General features: G+C 35.7%; 1 protein-coding gene and 1 non-coding gene across 11 annotated transcripts in view; both read right to left on the bottom strand.

Moving 5' to 3' along the window:
* The window catches only part of WDR19 (WD repeat domain 19), a 110,524-nt gene that overhangs the window by 49,628 nt on the left and 39,571 nt on the right, over nt 1-21,325 (bottom strand). For 9 of the 10 annotated variants that reach the window (XR_012918656.1, XR_012918657.1, XM_076001182.1 and 6 more), the window contains 7 exons: nt 11,595-11,744; nt 9,087-9,234; nt 8,754-8,958; nt 6,075-6,234; nt 5,764-5,874; nt 3,655-3,764; nt 304-361 (listed from right to left, as the gene is read on the bottom strand). Coding sequence is in view for 8 of the 10 variants with exons in the window: in XM_076001182.1 (XP_075857297.1) it covers nt 304-361; nt 3,655-3,764; nt 5,764-5,874; nt 6,075-6,234; nt 8,754-8,958; nt 9,087-9,234; nt 11,595-11,744 (942 nt within the window). In the remaining 2 variants the exon portion in view is untranslated. The remainder of the gene's footprint in view (nt 1-303; nt 362-3,654; nt 3,765-5,763; nt 5,875-6,074; nt 6,235-8,753; nt 8,959-9,086; nt 9,235-11,594; nt 11,745-21,325) is intronic. The other variant, XM_076001185.1, reaches the window with a different exon arrangement.
* LOC142870235 (small nucleolar RNA U3) lies at nt 21,019-21,234 on the bottom strand. Its single transcript, XR_012918675.1, has one exon. It is a non-coding gene; the product is annotated as a small nucleolar RNA U3 (small nucleolar RNA).

The raw sequence follows: 21,325 nt of genomic DNA, 5'->3' as shown, positions 1-21,325 counted from the left end.
AAAATCATAGCCTATAAGTTAGAAGGGATAAAAATCTTATTTCCAACTTTGGAAGCTCATATTTAGGATGTAATGGAAAACCTCTTTCAGGTTGATAAAAATATTGTCATCTTCAGTTTTGAAGAAGTTTAAAGTGTTTTGAAATGATTTAAGTGTATCCTTACAAAGCTGTTAATAAACTGAAAAAGGCTCACCTGCTAGATGCTGAATAAATACAATACAAATAAGACCATGATTTTTAAAAATGAAACTGAAAACAAACTCAAAGATAATTATGCATATTTTATCTTTATTCAAGGTTACCTTATTATCACCTGTCATTCCTTTCTCATAATGAGCCAAAGCATTTACATAATCACCCCTAAAAGAAAAATCAGAGTAAATTTTAATATATTAGAATTTTATTTACATATACAAGACTTAAAAGGTACTCTTTGTCACTGAGTTGCTTATGCTGACAAAAGATGTGCTAACCAACAGATGCATTCTTTCAAAGTGTAGTCCATCATTACTTTGCTACTTTAAAAATAATTATTAAACAGGATTATGCTACACTGTAAGGTACTATGTGATAGGTTAGCCATTTTGGGGAGCTATGTTAAATTTTATGAGACACTTTTGGTTAATTATTTCCTTTGGGGCACTAAATGACAATCATATGACCATAAAAACCAAAGTTTTTCTTTTTTTCCAAAGACTTGATATTTATAAGAATATATGTTGAGAGAACTGTGTGGCTGTCAATTTATTAAAGGATAGAAATGGAGGAACATACTGGGGATTAGAGTATTAAGGGCCCTGGTTCTTGCTATGAGGAAAAGTATTATGGTATAAATAATAACGTTCCCTATTCCCATGACTGATGCTAACGTGGATCTGCATATCAGTAAGACATACTTATTATTTCAATTTACTTTCATTATTGGGACAGAATGAGTCAATGATTTCCCTAAGGCCTTTTTTTTCTTTTCTCTCTCAGCACTAATAAAAGCTTTCATCTCTTTTCCTTCAGTGGCCTAAGATCCTTTTTGAAATCCATCTTCCTCTAAGAAACCATCTCCTCCAGAATAAATTTAATCAGCTCTGAAAATGGCACTGAGATCTACCTTGTCTCTACTTTGTTAGCATAGGCAAGTTATTCGACCTTTCTAAGCCTCATTCAGTTTCCTCATCTATTGATGCACAAGGAAATTTTTGGAAAAGAAGCTGTTCTGCTGATTGATAACTTTGTTTTGGTCAGCCCAAGGCTTCACAGTCAGTAATGTTCCTGAATGGAAATTTCTAATAGTTGCCCCCAATTACATCAACCAAGCTAAGGATGTCTCCTGACAATAGGAACGATGGTTCCTCCTTCAGGGGCCTGAGGGTTTCCTTGGGCAAGCTCAACTAGGAGGTGCTAAATTAAGATTTTTTTTATTTTTTTTTTATTTTGAGACAATCTTGCTCTGTTTTCTGGGCTAGAGTGCTATGGTGTCAGCCTAGCCCACAGCAACCTCAAACTCCTGGGCTCAAGTGATCCTCCTGCCTCAGTCTCCCAAGTAGCTGGGACTACAGGTATGTGCCACCACACCCAGCTAATTTTTTCTATTTTTAGAAGAGACGGTCTCTCTCTTTCTCAGCCTGGTCTCAAACTCCTGACCTCAATCGATCCTTCTGCTTCAGCCTCCCAGAGTGCTAGGATTACTGGCGTGAACCACAGCACCCGCCTGGAACTCTCATTATTTTTATGTTGTTATTTTAACTCTCATTTTGTTACTGTTTTAAAACTCTCATATGGATCTAGTGCGTTAGTCTAATGCCAGACTGGAGAGTTAAATCTCTCCCACACTTGAGAAAAATTAGCTGAGTGTGGTGGTACAACACTTGTAGTCCCAACTACTTAGGAGGCTGAGGCAGGAGGACCACTTGAGCCCAGGAGCTTGAGGCTACAGTGAGCTATGATGATGCCACTGCACTCTAGCCCAGGCAACAGAGTGAGACCTTATCTCAGAAAAAAAAGAAAAGACAGAAAGAAAGAAAGAAAATGAAGAACTATGTAAATTTTTTTTTTTAAATCAAATGTTAGAACTATATTTCCTTTGTACAAAGACTAATATTTCCCCACATTTTAATATTTTTGAAATTGGAATATATCTTATAATAAATATAAAAAATTGGTTGTGATATAGTTGCCATTGCATAACATGTATTAATTTATATTTGCAAATAAATCTTCATTTATTTTCTCTGTAGGTATTTGCATTGGTAGCACTAATCATGGCTGAATGTTAACTTAAAATGGGATCCTGAGTGCCTCTAAAATTATACTTTTATGCAGAATTGAAATAAAAATGTATGGTCTGTCAAGACTGTTGAGAATTAAGATGGTCTAGCAATTAAGAGGACTAGAAAATTCTGAATTTTTCAGAATAGATTATGGAATTTCCAAAGATAGGAGAGATGTGTGAACCCTATTCATGCATTACAAAGAATTATTACACAAGCATTGAATATCCTCCTGTGAAAAGCTTCTGGCTTGATTTTCAACGCTAACTAATTTTCATCCATATGCAACTGAGCTTAAAAAAGAAAAAAAAAAAACCTACAATTTTAAGCAACTAAATGATGTAGACCAAATCTTGGTGTTTTTTTAGTATGCCTTGAAATTACATAGCAAAGTGTTAAAAGATGTCAGGACCGTAAGCACAGGTTATGAAAAGCAGTGAGTCACCCTGATGCTATGAGTAATTGTTGATGTCCAAATATGATTCAAAACAATATTTAGACACTAAATATAGAAAAGGCTTAGGCCCAGAATTAGATTTTGATGTTGAAAACTTAAAGCAGATAAATGCAAGGGTAAGACATTATTAGTTAGAAAAAACTAATTAGTTAGAAATAACTATACATTTTTTAGATGTATAATTAATATAGTTTTTAAAAATTTTTTTAAAACAATTTTGTTTCATAATATTACAGGGGTACAAACATTTTGGTTACATGAGTTGCTTTTGTACCATTTGAGTCAGAGTTGTAAGTGTGCCCATCACCCAGATACTGTGCACTGTACCTGTTAGGTGTGAATTTCCCCATTCCCTCCTTGCCCCTCCCACCTGCTTGACTGCCAATGAATTCTACTTCCATATGCACATGTAAGTGTTGAATGATTAGTTCCAATTTAATGGTGAGTACATGTGGTGCTTGTTTTTCCAATATAGTTTTTTTGCCCTAAAAAAAGCAACTATTGTCCGGGTGCAGTGGCTCACGCCTGTAATCCTAGTACTCTAGGAGGCCAAGGCAGGAGGATTGCTCTAGGTCAGGAGTTTGAAACCAGCCTGAGCAAGAGCGAGACCCTGTCTCTACTAAAAATAGAAAGAAATTAATTGGCCAACTAAAAATATATAGAAAAAAATAGCTGGGCATGGTGGCGCGTGCCGGTAGTCCCAGCTACTAGGGAGGCTGAGGCAGGAGGCTCGCTTGAGCCTTGGAGTTAGACATTGCTGTGAGCTAGGCTGACGCCACAGTCCTCTAGGCGGGGGCAACAGAGTAAGACTGTCTCAAAAAAAAAAGAAAGCAATTGTTAAATCTGTGGAGGGCCTTATCATTAATTAGGAAGTTTAGAATTGAAGATATGCCGTATAGCTAGTGCTTGAAACATACAAAATGAGGACTTACGTGAATTCAAGCTGAATAGCATATTCTTTTGATATAAATGGTGTTTGGTCTGGGGCCAAACGCTTTGCCAGCTGTAAAGCACTGTCCCAGTGCTGTAAATCCCTTCTCATCTGTTAAGAAGGGAAAAGTCTTAATTTCAAATGAGCGAACTATTTTGCAAAGTTACCATACAGTGGTAGTTTTAATAAACTTGATCTTTACAAGGATACACTACTATAGCACACATTCTTGGTGAGGGGTGATAAAGTCCTGAAGGGAACAAAAATTGATTCTTGGGGGGCAAAACAATCTTAGCTATTACAATGGCTTGTGGCCCTCCAAAAGTCAAACCTACTCATAATATCTTATTTCTTAGTATTTAGGTTTTTCTCAGTAGGAAGAAATTAAAGTTAAATTAATTAAATTAAAATTAATTTTTCCTTTTAGAGGGGTGATAATAAAGAAAGGTTGAGAAACACTTTGCTATAAGAATTGAAGTTATTTTCTTAGAAAATCTGAAGCTATGCCACAACACGAATAATAGCAAACATAAAATGTAAATGTCTTTTTCTCTGTGGCTCCTGTGGTGTTTTATCTGTGTCTGGCCCATAATTCCAAATATAAACTAATCACTAATAATCTTTTAAAGTTCACTTCTTATTTTATTCACAGTGTATACAGAATTAATAATAGCTAATATTTTTCAAATGCTATTCTTTGCCAGGTGCTGTTCCAGGGCACAAGCTTATTTCTTTTTCACAACTCTCCTTTTGCAATGAACTTTTCTTGTACTCATTTTAGAAACTCAGAAATTGAGGCAAAGAGAGGCTAGTTTTGTACATAAGGTCACATAGCTAGTATGTGGCAGAGGTGGGCAGTAGGGCTCTGTCTCTGACCTCTTTACCTAAATAACTTATCAATCTCCTTTCTCAAGCCATTAACTCCAATTATTTCCAATTCGAGCAGCACATAACAAGCACCCACAACTAAATGAGGAAGAGCTAAGATGGCATCTTTGCCCTCACATATTACAGTCATAATCCTACTTCAGTGAGTGCCAGTCCAAGCTTTAAAAACTGCTCAGGGTGTCCCCAAGTATCTCAAATAATACTGTAAAATTATCTAAATTTTTCTTAAAATTATTCACTTGTAATTTAAAAATGAAAATTTGCTATAGAACAATCTGAAAAAGGAAAATTGTGAAATTAATAACAGACATTTTTTTTTTTCAGACCTGTACCTGCAGAATAACAGACATTTTTAAAACGTCTTTTATACAGTTGTAGAAATGCTCATTTCAGGTGGAATAACATCAATAATTACAATAGGTACCATTCTTGTGTCTTTACTATTGATCAGACACTGTGCTAAATGATCTAATTCTCATTTTTCAATCTTCACAACTGTTCTGTGGCCTATATATTTGTTATTTCTGCTTTAAAGAAGTGGTATCTAGGTCTCAGAAAGGTTAAATAACTTGTCCAAGGTCACAGAGAGCTGGACTTGGACCCAGATGTGTCTGACCCTAAAGCCCATGCTCTTAATCATTTTTCTATGTTGCCACCTCTCCCTTCCTCCCTGCCCTTGAACAAGGTCCTCTGCTTTGTTCTAGTCCCTCTCCTGCAATGCTCACCTCTGGGAAACTAGTCATGGTACACTACTCCTTAGTATATCTCTTAATACACATGAGAATTTTATATAGTAAGCAAAAGGTAAATGAGCCTCAGTTTTTCCATCTGGAAAACAGAGAAAATAATAGTATTCTCTTATAGGATTGTTGTGAGAGTTAAGTGAGTCAATATATGTCAAGTGCTTAGAAAAGTACCTGGCACATGTGAGCACTCAAAAAATGGTGGCTATTTTTCTTTGTATATGTTCTTGTAAATTACACAATCTGTTCTCTTTGGACACATGTAGACTTTAAGTTACTTGACAATGATACAATACCATGCATTTTTTATGTACAGAATACATAATGAAAACAATTTTGAAGTTAATGAGTACTCAGAACTGAAATGTTTCAAAGTGAGGAAGAGAAAGGCATGCAATGCCTAGTGCTAAGAAAATTTAACTGTACAGAAAGGGTGATCCTCCTTTTCATGTTCTTCCAACTCTTACTTGCTGCCATACCTCCAGGGCAGCAACAGGACAGCTGGATGCAAGGTACAGGTCCTGAGCCAGGTTGAAATCATTCGTAAACATGGCAAGATGCCCTGCCAAAAGATTGTAGTCCTCTATTCCCTATAAATAAAAGCAGTTTTGATGAGAAGAAATACAAGAGTTTAACTTTTTTTTTCTAAACACTTTGCTCAGTAGGAAGTGGCAATGTTCTATGAATTTACTTATTTATGAGTTATGTAAGATTAACTGCAGAAATTTAAAATGTTTGAACAAATAGCATTTAAATCTTAATCTGTTGCTTCTTATAAAATGCTGTTTACCTTTATTTGTTCCAAGGACATCACTATGCCAACCTCTCTAATTGTCCGATAAACACGGACTGCAAAATCCACTTCCATGTGGTGTAGACAAGCTCTGGCCAATTCATTCCAGGCAGCCCCATCATTCAGAATCCTGCACATTTCCCAAGCATCAGAGAACCTGAGATTTGAGTACATGAATTTAATCAGAGAGCTCTACCTGCCACATATTAGGCAACTTTCAGACTACATTTAATCTAATATCATGCCCTAAATATATTTTGCAAAGCGTTTTTAAGCTTTGTCATTTGCAAGTAATTAAAAAATATTTAAACTTTCTTTTTTCATACAGATGCTTTTTCTTGCATTTCTTGAGTCTATACTTTGTAACCAGCCCTCTCAATTAATAACAATCCTATTTATTTACATTTTATTTCAAAGATAGATGAAAATTATTTTTGTTCTCATATAAGTCTAATAAAATTAGTACTCTGTTTCATAAATTTGGAAGTTTAAAACACAGGTCAGCCAACTATGACCTGTGGGCCAATTCCAGTCAGCTGCCTGTTTTTGTAATAAAGTCTGAGTGGAACACAGCCACTTACTAGCTCACTCATTTATGGGTTGTCTATAGCTGTTTTCGTGCTGCAACAGCAAGCCTAAGTAGTTGCAGAGACCCTGTGGCCCTTAAAGCCTCAAATATCTTCCATTTGACCCATAACAGAAAAAGTCTGCTGACCTCTGGTTTAAAACATGAAGATAGGCTGGGCGCGGTGGCTCACGCCTGTAATCCTAGCACTCTGGGAGGCTGAGACGGGCGGATTGCTCGAGGTCAGGAGTTCAAAACCAGCCTGAGCAAGAGCGAGACCCCATCTCTACTATAAATAGAAAGAAATTAATTGGCCAACTAATATATATAGAAAAAATTAGCCAGGCATGGTGGCGCATGCCTGTAGTCCCAGCTACTCGGGAGGCTGAGGCAGGAAAATGGCTTGAGCCCAGGAAGTTTGAGGTTGCTGTGAGCTAAGCAGACACCAAGGCACTCACTCTAGCTTGGGCAACAAAGTGAGACTGTCTCAAAAAAACCCAAAAAACAACAAAACATGAAGATAGGTGCCAATTGAACTTTTTGTGAAACTTCTACATCTGTGAATATATCCATCCATTTATCCTATTCATTTTTCATCCAACACACATTTACTGAGCATGCTTGGAACCAAGAGACAAAAATCAAACACACACTCATTGTTCTTAAGGCAGTCTTAACTGGGGAAAGTGGAAGAGACAGATAAGTAAACAAATGACAATAACATGGTATGATAAAGGTAACTGAGTGCTTGATATGTGAATCTCTGTGCTAAGACTTCTGTATAAATTTTCTCATTGGATTACCCTATTACTCTATGCACTAAGTATTACTTATTATTTCTCCTATATAGATTAGGGAAGTGAGTCTTGAAGACTTTAATGACTAGACAAGTCACACCAAAGTAAGTGGTAAAATGCTCAGTGTACCTACTGCATCCTGGCCCTGAGGCAACACACCAGAAAGACCCCAACCAGGACTGCCTGTGTGTGTGCGTGGGGCGGGAGGCAGTCAGAGAAGGCTTTCTGGAGCAGGAGATGATGGCTCCCGCGATCATTCAGAGATAAGGAAAGGGCACTCCAGGAAGAATCACAAAATATACAATTCAACGGCCAGTGGAACAGAGAGGAAGTTGAGGGGAGAGAGTTGAGCTGGTATTAAATCAAGCACCTAGGATGTCATGCTGAGGTCCCTGAGGACTTTGGATTTTTTCATAAAGGCAATAGGAAGTCACTGAAAGATTCTGAGCAGGAGAATGAGAACATCAAGATCACATTTTCAAAAGTGTGTGGGAGACCAGATTAGATTGTCAAGAGGCTTTCGGGAGAGAGCGCAGTTAGGAAGAGATTACATTATATATTATTCTAAGTGGAGCCTGAGTCAAGACGGGGAATACAGGAGTAGAAAGGGGTCAGATGTATGTGTGTGCCCGCGCGTGGGAGGGGGGCGTGTGTGTGTGTGATTAGAAGGGAGGGGAATGGAGGTCTGGAGAAGACAATGCATCCAGTCTTAGGGGAAGTTTGAGGAGCTCAAAGACATCCAAGTACATAGAGGAAGGCAGCTGTAAATACAGATTTAAACTGAAGACCCAGATTTTGGAGTCCGCTTCATATAGGTGGTATTAAAACCATGTAAGTAGAAAAGATTCACTCAGAAATAATAATTAGAGCGAGAAGAGAATAGAGCTCATGGGACCCTGATAAATAGCAACATTTAAGACATGGCAAAAATAATTAGAATTGCAAAGGAATTCATAGTGGCCCTACAGGTAAGAGAAAAAAGCAGGAAAGGGAAATCTCAAGCAAAGTAAAAATCAAACTTCATTATGACGAAATAAAGATTGTTGTTGAAATAATTAGCTTTATTAGAATTTCGTAATAACTGGGCTATTCGGGTACTTAGAAACCTCCTTGTTCTAAATGACTTTTCCTGTAATAAGGTACCCATAACAATAACACCTGATAATAGCACTTCTTTTATCTTATTTGAGCCTCACAATCACTCAGTGAAGTAAACAAGGTAAGTACCATTATTTCCATTTATTTAATAGGATTTGACCTTTAAAAATCACAAAAGCAAATGAGAAGTTTTAAGAGAACTGTTTTAAATCCTACCTTTTTAGCATTAAAGTCTGTGCCAGCATTTGTCTCAGTTCATTAGGCCCCTTATCTTTCAAGCTGTTGAGAAAGCTATGGGTGCTAAGGTAGATGCTGTTTATTTTTCCACTTTGTGTCTGGCAGGTCAGCTCTCCATTATATAGCAGCAGAGGTTTGTGAGAGAAGGGGACTTTGGTGCCACCGGCCAAAATAACCTTGGATCCTATGTTATAAAACAGACATCTTAATGCTGAAAGCTAATACTTAACATAAGCATCAAAAAGGAATGTTTTAATTTCGTTTCAATGGAAATTCATTTATCAACAAACATACAAAAAAGTGATTAAGTACCTTGTATAGTATCCTTGTGAAAGACATAAGTATACACCTTATCATCATCGTAAGCGATAAATACACCTTTATCCATTGGCCAGTTTTCCCAAAGAACACCTTTAATGGTTGGTGAAAAATCTGGAATCTCATAGGTAGCATCATTAACCTACAAAATAAAATTTATAGATTTGCCCCAAGTCTGTACTTAAATCATTATCATTTGCCTTGGTAGGAGCCTGTTTGCAGCCTTAGCTGGTATAGCATGCCAATTCATATGTAACCTAACATCACTCTAACCACCAAGGGAAGAAAGTTTCTTTTCCCATTCCTATACTAAGTCTGGCTTGAAAAAAAACTATAGGTATTTGGCAAATCAAAAGTTTGATCTAAAATTTGGTAAATTTGTAGGAAAACCTACAAGTCTAGACACAAAGCTTCAGGTTAAGAAAAAAAGTTGAAGCTGCTCAAGATGACAGAACTAAGAACATACTTGTGTTTAGAAATTTTTCAATATTCCATAAGTATTCAGTAAGATTTGGTATTAAGAGACAAAAATTCATTCATACATGATTTGACATTTAAATAAATTGCACTGGGGAGGCCGGGTGCGGTGACTCACGCCTGTAATCCTAGCACTCTGGGAGGCCGAGGTGGGTGGATTGCTCGAGGTCAGGAGTTTGAAACCAGCCTGAGCAAGAGTGAGACCCCCGTCTCTACTATAAATAGAAAGAAATTAATTGGCTAACTAATATATACAAAAAAAATTAGCCGGGCATGGTGGCACATGCCTGTAGTCCCAGCTACTCGGGAGGCTGAGGCAGTAGGATCACTTGAGCCCAGGAAATTGAGGTTGCTGTGAGCCAGGCTGACGCTACGGCACTCACTCTAGCCTGGGCAACAAAGCGAGACTCTGTCTTAAAAAAAAAAAAAAAAAATTGCACTGAGGGATGTTTTATTTCAAAAAACTTCTCTAAAATGCATTACAACAAACATAAATATATAATTGTCCCTCTGTATCCATGAGGGATTTGTTCTAGGACCCACCCCACAGACAACAGAATCCACAGATGCTCAAGTTCTTTATATAAAATATTTGTATTTATATATAACCTATGCACATCCTCTTTAAATCATCTCTAGATTACTTATAACACCTAATACAATGTAAATAATTGTATTGTTTAGGAAAGACACAGACACAAAAGTCTGTTCGTGTTTAGTACAGATGCAACCATCCATTTTTTTCCCCTAAATATTCTGTAGTTTGTTTAATCTATGGATGCGGACCCCACAGATACAGAGGGCTAACAGTACTATTATAGTAATTTACACTATTAGAAAATCAATCCATATAATTCCTATGAACTCAGATAGACAGACATATATATTGAATAAAGAACTAAGAAATACCTGCTTTCTTCCTACTGTCTTCCTTTCAAAATAAGAATGAATACAAAATTCCTGCAATTAACAACTAATACTATGGAGCTGTGTTGTCTAATACAGTAGTTCCTAGTACAATGTCCAAGTATAGTAAACGATCTAAAAGCACATACCCTTTTTTCTAAATCTATTTTTAAAAAGTTAAGGATGTTTAAAAATAGGAGTGACTGACTTTTAAAATGGGTCCATCCATTTTTACTCATCCAGTACAAAAATACCTTCTCCTTGTGTTCAGGATTTTTAAGGAAAGAGGAAAAGCAACTGTAGGCAGAAAAGACAGAGTAAATCCCCTGCCTCTGATACTTACTGCATATTTGGAGAGAAAAGTCATGTAGAGGACGACACACTGTAATAACTGTATTATTATGCAGTACATGATCAGGTTAAAACTGGTATAGAATATAATAATTATTTTTCCCATTAAAAATCTCTCTGGGACTGCCACGATGAAAAATTGCAGAATGGAAAAAGTTTTGACATAAAATAGTCATGAAAATCTATCACAAACATGGTATCATGCAGATGATAGCAAAGTATGACAATTTTTAGCATTGTTTAAAAGGAAACTTTGGCCAGGCACGGTGTCTCATGCCTGTAATCTTAGCACTCTGGGAGGCCGAGGCAGGCGGATCGTTTGAGCTCAGGAGTTCGAGACCGGCCTGAGCAAGAGGGAGACCCCGTGTCTACTAAAAAATAGAAAGAAATCAGCTGGACAACTAAGAAATACACACACACATATAGATAGATAGATAGATAGATAGATAGATAGATAGATAGATAGATAGATAGATAGATAGATAGACAGACAGACAGACAGACAGACAGACAGACAAAAATTATCCAGGCATGGTGGTAGCATGCCTGTAGCCCCAGACTTGGGAGGCTGAAGCAGGAGGATTGCTTGAGCCCAGGAGTTTGAGGTTGCTGTGAGTTAGGCTGACACCATGGCACTCTAGCCGGGGCAACAGAATGAGACTCTGTCTCAAAAAAAAAAATAAAAGAAAAGAAAATTTTATATGAGAAATATTTTCTTCTTATATTGCATTTTAAAAAAATAAGCATTTATAAATTTTCTAGACTTACTGGACAGTAGACAAATCCATCACTTTTTTCATCAATGAAAACTAATCTGGTCCCATTTGGGTCAGGAAAAATCTTTTTCACACCAACAGGATGTCGATAATCATTAACAAATTGCCAATCTTCAATGTAGAAATACTGAATGACACCAGTCTAAAAAAAAAAATCCAGTCTTGAGCATATAAAAATCCAGTCATGAGCATCAAGAAAATACTGACTTTTAGCATTTAAGTTAAACATTCTTCCTAATTTTAAGAGAAAAATGTCATATTTTTGATGAAGAGTTTAAGAATAATATTTAATATATGTTGAAAGATATAGTCCCAACAAAATAAGTAAAACGGGAATATACATGGGATTAAACAGTCTATTAATTCTAATATTTTTAGTGCTATTAAAGCATAATTTATTTTTATATTTTCTACTTGCTGGGAATACTCTTATTTTTTAAGATTAACTTTTTTTTCTTTTTATTGAGAAGGATTAACTTTCAAATGTGCTACCTTCAAATATTTTTTGCTGTTAATAAATAGATGAATCAGAAAATTGATTTTAAGAACAAAAAACTCACCTGATACAATCACTTGTATTTCTATACATTAGCAATGAACATGTAGACACCAAAATTAAAAATACAATACCATCTATAATCAACTCCAAAATGAAATACTTGGGTATAAATTTAACCAAACATGCACAGGATTTGTATGTTGAAAACTACAAAACACTAATTTCTTTTAAATCCAGGATTTAAATAAATGGAGAGGTATATACTGTGTTAATGGATTGGTAGACTAAACATAGTAAACATGTTACATTCTTTCCAAATAATATAAAAGTTTAACAATTCAATAAAAATCTCAAAAAGATTTTTTTTATAGGTACAAACAAGATTATTCTAAATTTTATTTTATTTTTTGATACAGAGTCTCACTCTGTTGCCCTGGCTAGAGTGCCATGGCATCAGCCTAGCTCACAGCAACCTCAAACTCCTGGGCTCAAGCGATCCTCCTGACTCAGTCTCCTGAGTAGGTGAGACTACAGGCACGTGCCATGACATCTGGCTAATTTTTCTAGTTTTAGCAGAGACAGGGTCTGTCTCTTGCTCAGGTTGATCCCGAACTCCTGACCTCAGGTGATTTTCCTGCTTTGGCTTCCCAGAGTGCTGGGATTACAGGCGTGAACCAACGTGCCTGGCCTAGATTATTCTAAAATTTATATGGAATGGTAAAGGAACTAGAAGAGCCAAAACAATTTTGAATACAAAGAGTAAAGTGGGAAATTAGTCTGCCCAATTTCAAGGGTTTCTTTTTATAGCAAAGTACTCAAGGCTATGATACTGGTGGAGGGACAGACACACAGGTGCAACAGAGAAGCCAGAAATAGACACAGATATGCCCAAATGATTTTTTCCCTGTTTTTAAGATGCCTGCACTTTTATTTTTAATTAATAGCTTCATTGATATAATTTACATACTATACAACTTCATGGCTTTTAGTATATTCATAGAGTATGCAACACTTTATCACAATCAATTTTAAACAATTTTAATACATTTCATCACCTCAAAAAACTCCACCTAGCAGTCAATCCAGATGCCCTTCAATGGGTGAATTGTTAACTTGCTACATCCATACCATGGAATGCTACTCAGCAATAAAAAGGAACAAACTATTGATAGACACAACTTGGATGAGTCTCCAGAGAGGTGTGTTGAGTGAAAAAAAACCATCCCAAAAGGTTGCATATTGTATGATTCCATTTATATACCATTACTGAAATGGCAAAATTATAGAAATGGAAAACAGATTATGTGTTATTAAAATACCCATTAAGAGACAGGAGCAAAGTAGGTATGGCTATAAAACAGCAACATGAGGGATCCTTGTGGTGATACAATTGTGCTGTATTTTGATTCCTATCAATGTCAATATCCTGGTTGTGATAATGTACTATAATGTTACCATGGGGGGAAAGTACATTAAGGGTATATAGGACTTCTCTTTGCATTGTGTTTTTTTTTTTTTTTTTTTACAACTGCATGTGAATTTACAAGGATCTCAAAATAAAAAGATTAAAATAAAACACATGATAACATCTTGGATTTCTATTTAGGTCAAGATGGAATAAGACACTAGATTTACTTTCCTACCCCAAACAACCAAAAATCATGGACAAAATGCATGAAATAATAGTTTTTATGATATTGGAATCAGGCAACAAAGGACACTGATTGTTTCTCTGTTGGGAAACAAACAGGGTGAGCCAGACTGGAAAAACTTATAACTCACAAGGCATTGAGTAGAATACTCAGGAAAGTCTTGCCTCAGGAATGGGAAATAAATGGCTATAATTGAGCACTATTTCATACCTGCCAAACAATTCATAAAAGACTCCAAAGAGTCACACTGTTTCCAAATAAGTTAACTGCATCCCAGAAGAAAGTTCAAAAATATTTTAGGAATACAAAAATATCCAGCACCCCAAAAGGTAAAACTACCAGACATGCAGGAAAACAAGACCATAATAAGGAGAATAATTATCCAATCAAAACTGACCCAGAATTGATCCAGATATTATAATTAGCAGATAAGATCATTAAAGGTTATAACAACCATATTCATATGTTTAAAAAGATCACTGGAGACATGGAAAATATTTAAAAAAATCTTCTACACATGAAACCTACCATATCTAAAATAAAAATACCTTGGATAAGATTAATGGCAGATTAGACATGATAGAAAAAAAGACTAGTGAGTTTGAAAATACAACAGTAGAAACTATTCAAAATGAAACAGAAAAAAGAATAAAACACTTAAGGAGCATCAGCTGTGTGATAGCTTTACGCAGTGTATTGGAGTCCCTGAAATTAAGGAGAGAAAGGAAGGAGAATATTGAAGAAATAATAGCTGAAAATGTTCCAAATTTGATTAGAATGATAAACCTCAGATCAAAATAGCTCAACTCCAAGAAATGTAGAAAAACTACATCAAGACAAATTAGAATCAAATTGATCAAAAACAGTGATAAAGAAATCTTAAAAGCAGACAGAGGAAAATACAGATTACACACAGAGGAATAAGGATGACAGATTTCTTGTTTGAAATAATGCAAGCAAGGTGACAGTGGATCAACATCTTTAAAGTACTGAAAGAAAAATATAGTTAACCTAAAATTCTATACCTAGCAAAAATATCTTTCAAAAATGAAGGTAAAATAAAGATATTTTCAGACACAAAAGCTAAAAGAATTCATTTCCAGCAGACCAGACTATAAATAATGATAAAGGTCGTCCTTTAGGTAGAAGGAAAAGATATCAGAGGGAAATATGAACCTACACAATAGAATGAAGGGGTACCAAAAATGGCAAATACATAGATAAGTATTCATTAATAAGATTTTTTCTTATTATTTAAGTCTCATTAAGAGATAAATGGCTGGGTATAGTGGCTAACGTCTATAATCCTTGTACTCTGGGAGGCTGAAGTTGGAGGATTGCTTGAGGCCAGGAGTTTGAGACCAGCCTGAGCAAGAGTAAGCCCCTATTTCTACAACAAAGTTGTAGTTGGGTGTGGTGGCCTGTGCCTGTAGTCCCAGCTACTTAGGAGGATCACTGGAGCCCAGGAGTTTGAGGTTGCAATGAGCTATAATGACACCATTGCACTGGGCGACAGAGTGAGACCCTGTCTCAAAAACAAAACAAACAAAAGATAACTGATTATTAAACAAAACTAATTAATTTTTATGAGGTTTATAAATTTTATGGAGTTTATAAATCTGTAAAAGTAAAATGTGTGACAATAGCACTAAGATTGTGAGGGGAGAAGTGGACATGTACTATTCTAAGGTTCTTATACTATACATTAAGTGGTATACTATCGCTTAAAGGTACACTGTGATAAGCTGAACCTAAAAAAACATTAAAATAACAGAGTTATAGTTAATAAGTCAACAAATGAGATAAAAATCAAATAACAAAAAATACACAGTCCAAAAGAAGGCGAAGAAGTAGAAAAAGGTATCAAACAACAGATAAGAAAAATAGAAAAAACAAATAGCAAGATGATATACTTGAACCTAAAACATACAGATAATTAAATTATATTTAAAGGTATAACCTCCCCCATTAAAAGGCAGAGAGATTATCAGATTGTGAGAGCCACGTTTATGCTACTTACAAAAAAAAAACCATTTGCACATAAAGACATAAGTTAAAAACAAAAGAATGGAAAAAGATAAACCAAAATAACATTGTAGAAAACTGGAATGGCTATATTAATATCAGACAAAATAGATTTCAGACCAAAAAGTATTACCAGTGATTTTAAAAAGTCGTTTCAAAATGATAAAGGAGTTAATCTGTCAAGAAAATATAGTTATGCACGAACTCAAAACCAAAATAAGCAGGAAAAAGAAAATAATGATTAGAGTAGAAATCAATGAAATAGAAAAAAAGTAAAACAATGGAGAAAAAACATGAAACAAAAAGCTGGCTCTTTGAAGACATTAACAAAATAGATAAATTTCTAGGCAGACCAATCAGGAAAAAACGACACAATCACCAATATCAGGAATGAGATAGGACTGCAAACTGGATGCTGTCACAGCGACAAGAAAAAAAAAAAAAGGTAAATTAAAGAAGAAAAAATTAATAAAAAAAAAAGGAATGAGATAGGTAAGATTACTACAGATTCTATAAATATTAAAAGAATAAAGAGTATTATGAATAATTTTATGCCTATATATTTGATAACTTAGATGAATGGATAAATTCCTTGAAAGACACAAATAGCCACAGCTCACTAATGAAGAAACAGATAACCTGAATAGCTTGATATCTATTTAAAAAATTTAATTTGGAGTTTAAAATCTTTGTATAAATAAAACTCCAGGCTCAGATGGCTTTGTGGTGGAAGAGCTCCTTGCAATATCCACACAGGCCACAGAGGCAAGGTTCAAATATAGTGTGACCCACATCCTGGCAGGAATGTGGCAAGACAGGCTGTCTTGTAAAAAGCTGTCACAAGTCATTTCTCATTCATCTATCTTATGTGACACTTTCAAGAAACAGTTTCTCATTTGCTTCCCTGCTTCCAATAATGCATGGGACTATCCAGTTTGCCCTCTTTAGGGTACAGCTGCAGAGTAAAAATTGCCTGGCTAGCCATCTGCAAGCCAGAAGAGAGTTCTCACCAGAACCAGACCATGCTGGCACCCAATCTCAGACTTCCAGCCTCCAGAACTGTCAGAAATAAATGTTTGTTGTTTAAAAAAGAAAAAATATTGTTGTGAGTGGTGAGAAAGATGGATCTTGTTTCATTCTTCTGCATGTGGCTATCCAATTTTTCTACCACCATTTATTGAATAGGGCTTCTTTTTCTCAATGTATACTGTTGTCAGCTTTGGCAAAAATCAGTTGGCTTTATGTGGATGGTTTTATATCTGGGTTCTCTGTTCTGTTCCACTGGTCTATGTCTCCATTTTCGTGGCAATACCATGCTATTTTGGTTACCACAGCTTTATAGTATGGTTTGAAGTCTGGTAATGTGACACCTTTAGATTTGTTCTTTTTGCTTAAGATTGCTTTGGCTATTCAGGCTCTTTTCTGGATCCAAACAAAGTGTAGAATTATATATTTTAGATCTGTGAGATATGATGTTGTTATTTGGATGGGGATTGCATCGAATCTGTAAATCACTTTGGGTAGTATGGACAGTTAACAATGTTGATGCTACCAATCCATGAGCAAGATATGTTTTTCCACTTGTTTGTGTCGTTGGCAATTTCTTTCCTCAGTGTCCCATAATTCTCTTTGCAGAGATCTTTTACCTCCTTGGTTAAGTATATTCCTAAGTATTTATTTTCACTGTAGCTATTGTGAATGGTACTGAGGCTTTGATTTGACTCTCAGACTGACTGTCATTGGTGTGTAGAAATGTTACTGATTTGTGTACATTGATTTTGTAACTGTAACCATCTCTCTCATTACTCACAAAAATTAATTCCAGACGGATAAAAGATTTAAGTGTAAGGTATGAAACTACAAGAATTCTTGAAGACAATGTAGAAAAAAAACTCTTCTAGATATTGGCCTAGGCAAAGAATTTATAACTAAGACCCCAATGGTGATTATAACAACAACAAAAGCACATATATGGGACTTGATTAAATTAAAAATGCTTCTGCACAGCTAAAGAAATAATCAACAGAACAAATACACAACCTACAGAATGGGAGAAAATATTTGCAAACTATTCATGTGATTAAGGGCAGATATCCAGAATCTACAAAGAACTTAAACAAATCAGCAAGAAAAACTGAACTCCTCCATTAAAAAGTGGGCAAAAGACATGAATAGAAGCTTTTCAAGAGAAGATAGACAAATGGAAAATAAACATATGAAAATATGTTCAACATCACTAATCATCAGGGAAATGCAAATTAAAACCACAGTGAGATATCACCTTACCCCTGTTAGAATGGCTTTTATTAAAACATCTAAAAACAATAGATGCTGGTATGGATGCAGAAGGAAAGAAATGTTTACACACTGTTGGTGGGACTGCAAATTAGTACAACCTCTATGGAAAACAGTATGGAGATTCCTCGAAGAACAAAAAGTAGACCTACCATTCAATCCAGCATCTCACTACTGGGTATCCACCCAAAGGAAAATAAGTCATTTCATCAAAAACACACCTGCATCAGAATGTTTATTGCAGCACAATTCACAATTGCGAAGATGTAGAATCAACCAAAGTGCCCATCAATTCATGAACAGATTAACAAAATGTGGTATATATGCCACAGAGTAGTACTCAGCCATAGAAAACGATGAATTAATGCTTTTTGCAACAATTTGGATGGAACTAGAGACCATTATTCTAAGTGAAGTATCTGAAGAATGGAAAAACACCACATGTTCCACTATTAAATTTGAACTAACTGGTGAGCACACATGTGCACAGAGGGAAGTAAAACTCAGTGGAAATCAAGCAGGGGCGAGTGAGGAGGAGAAAATGGCTAAAAACCTACCTAACAGGTACAATGAACACTATTTGGGTGACTGGCACACTTAGCAATCCATGTGACCAAAAACATTTGTAACCCCTTAGTATTTTGAAATAAAAAGAAATAAAGATTAATTGTAAAACATAAAAAAAAAAAAAACCCAAAAGAAAGAAAGAAAGAAAAAGAAAAGAAAAGAAAAAATACAAAAAAACAGCCTGGCCATAGTTTAGAGCTGGGTTCTCCACGAGAGAGTGATCTATTGGCCAAAGAGGTATCTGGCCCCTCCAGATTAGTGTCATCCTGTGGGGCCAGGGTTGTGGGGAGCTGACAGAATGCTGATCTTGCTCTTGCTGTCTATATACATTGGTTTGTTGTTTCCTTACTGGCTGCATCTGTGGGAAGTGCAGCAAAGTCAGCCTAGCAGTACCACTGCTGCAGTACTGGCTGCTTAGGAATTGCTTGACTACTTCACAGGTTCCACTGGTGCATTCTACAAATATTTAAGGAAAAAATAATACTAATTCTAATCAATTTCCCCAGAAAATTGATAATGACTAACTCATTCTATGAGGCTAGTATTACCCAAATACCAAAACCAGACATAGGTATTAACTGGTTATCTCTTGATATCCTTGGGAGACTGGTTCCAGAATTTCCCTTCTCCTCCTTCCCCTCACATACCAAAATCTGAGGATATTCAAGTTTCTTATGTAAATGGGGCTGTATTTCCATGTAACCTACATATCTCCTCCCATATACTTTAAATCATCTCTAGATTAATACCTAATAAAATCTAAATGCTATGTAAATAGTTGTTACACTGTATTTTTAAATTTATATCTTTTTTTTTTTTTTTTTTTTTTTGAGACAGAGTCTCCCTTTGTTGCCCAGGCTAGAGTGAGTGCCGTGGCATCCTAGCTCACAGCAACCTCAAACTCCTGGGCTCGAGTGATCCTTCTGCCTCAGCCTCCCGGGTAGCTGGGACTACAGGCATGCGCCACCATGCCCGGCTAATTTTTTATATATATATCAGTTGGCCAATTAATTTCTTTCTATTTATAGTAGAGACGGGGTCTCGCTCTTGCTCAGGCTGGTTTTGAACTCCTGACCTTGAGCAATCCGCCCGCCTCGGCCTCCCAAGAGCTAGGATTACAGGCGTGAGCCACAGCGCCCGGCCCTAAATTTATATCTTTTATTGTTGTATTCTTATTTGTTATTTTTTTCCAAATATTTTGATCCACAGTTAATTGAATCTGCAAATGTGGAACCCACAGATATAGAGGGTTGAAAACAGACCAGTATCCCTTATAAACATAGATGTAAAAATTCTAATCAAAATTTTAGCCAATTAACTTAACAATATATAAAAAGGAAAATACATCATGATCAAATGGGGGTTTATCTAAGGAATGCAGGTTTGGTTTAACATCTGAAAAATTTTAATGCATTTCACAATTTATAAACAAACTAGAAAAACCATGGGATCATTTCAATGGATGGATAAAAAGCATTTGATAACATCCAACATCCATGAAAACTCTTGGAAAATGAGGACTAGAAGGGAACTTCCTTAACCTGACAACAGGCATCTGTAAAAGAAATCTACAGCTAACATCATACAATTGTCAAGAACAAGATGAAGATATCCACTTTCACTACACCTATTTAACACTGAACTGGAACTTCTAGCCAGTGCAATCAGGCATGGAAAAGAATAAAAGGCCTCTAGGCTGGAAAGAAAGAAATAGATCTATCTGTATTCACCAATGACATGATCACCTACATAGAAAAAAAATCCAATGAAATCTACCAAAATAGCTACCAGAACTAATAAGTGAGTTTAGCTAGGTTGCAATATTCAAGATCAATATACAAAAATCAGTTGCATTTCTACATGTTAGAAATGAACAATCAGAAACTGAAATAAAAAAGCGATACCATCAAAAATATAAAATACTTTGATATAAATCTGGCAAAAGATTTGAAAGACCTGTACAGAGAAAACTCCAAAACATTGCTAAGATAAATTAAAGCAAGTCTAAGTGGAGATATATACCTTGTTCATGGGTGGGAAGACTCACTATTGTTACGATGGCAATTGATTTATAAATTCAACAAGATTTCAACAAAAATCCCAGACTACTTTTTATAAAAACTGACAAGCTTACTGTAAAATTCAAATGAGAATGAAAAGAGCTGAGAAATAACCAAAGCCAAAGCAACTTTGAAAAAGAAACACAAAGTTGGAAAGCTAACACTACCTGACATCAAGACTTACAAAGCTACATAATCAAAGCAATGTAATACTGGTATAAATATTAGACAAATAGATCAATAGAGCAGATCAGAGTTTAGAAAAAGATTCACACATATAAAGACAACCGATTTTTTTAGACCAATGTTAAAACAAGAACCACTCACACTGCGTCTTCTCCCTCTTACTCTCCTCAAGAAAGAGAAGACACATCATCAGGGACAAATCACAGTTGCAGTGAAGCAGCACCAAGAGCCAGCTTTACACTCAGGAGAATAACCTGTGCTTCCTTCTCATGGTTTATGGTTCTCTACAAGATCAGAGAAACTTCTCTAGTAACAAATTATAGAAATGATCCCTGAAAGTATAGTCTTGACAACTGATTTTCAACAAAAGTACAAAGGTAATTCAACAGAGGAAGGATAGTCTTTTCAACAAATGGTATTGGAACAACTGGGTATCATA

The sequence above is a fragment of the Microcebus murinus genome, chromosome 3 (genome assembly GCF_040939455.1).
Source record: "Microcebus murinus isolate Inina chromosome 3, M.murinus_Inina_mat1.0, whole genome shotgun sequence".
Lineage (NCBI taxonomy): Eukaryota > Metazoa > Chordata > Mammalia > Primates > Cheirogaleidae > Microcebus > Microcebus murinus.
Note: the sequence above shows the minus strand (reverse complement) of the source record. Positions and strands in the feature narration are given on the sequence as shown.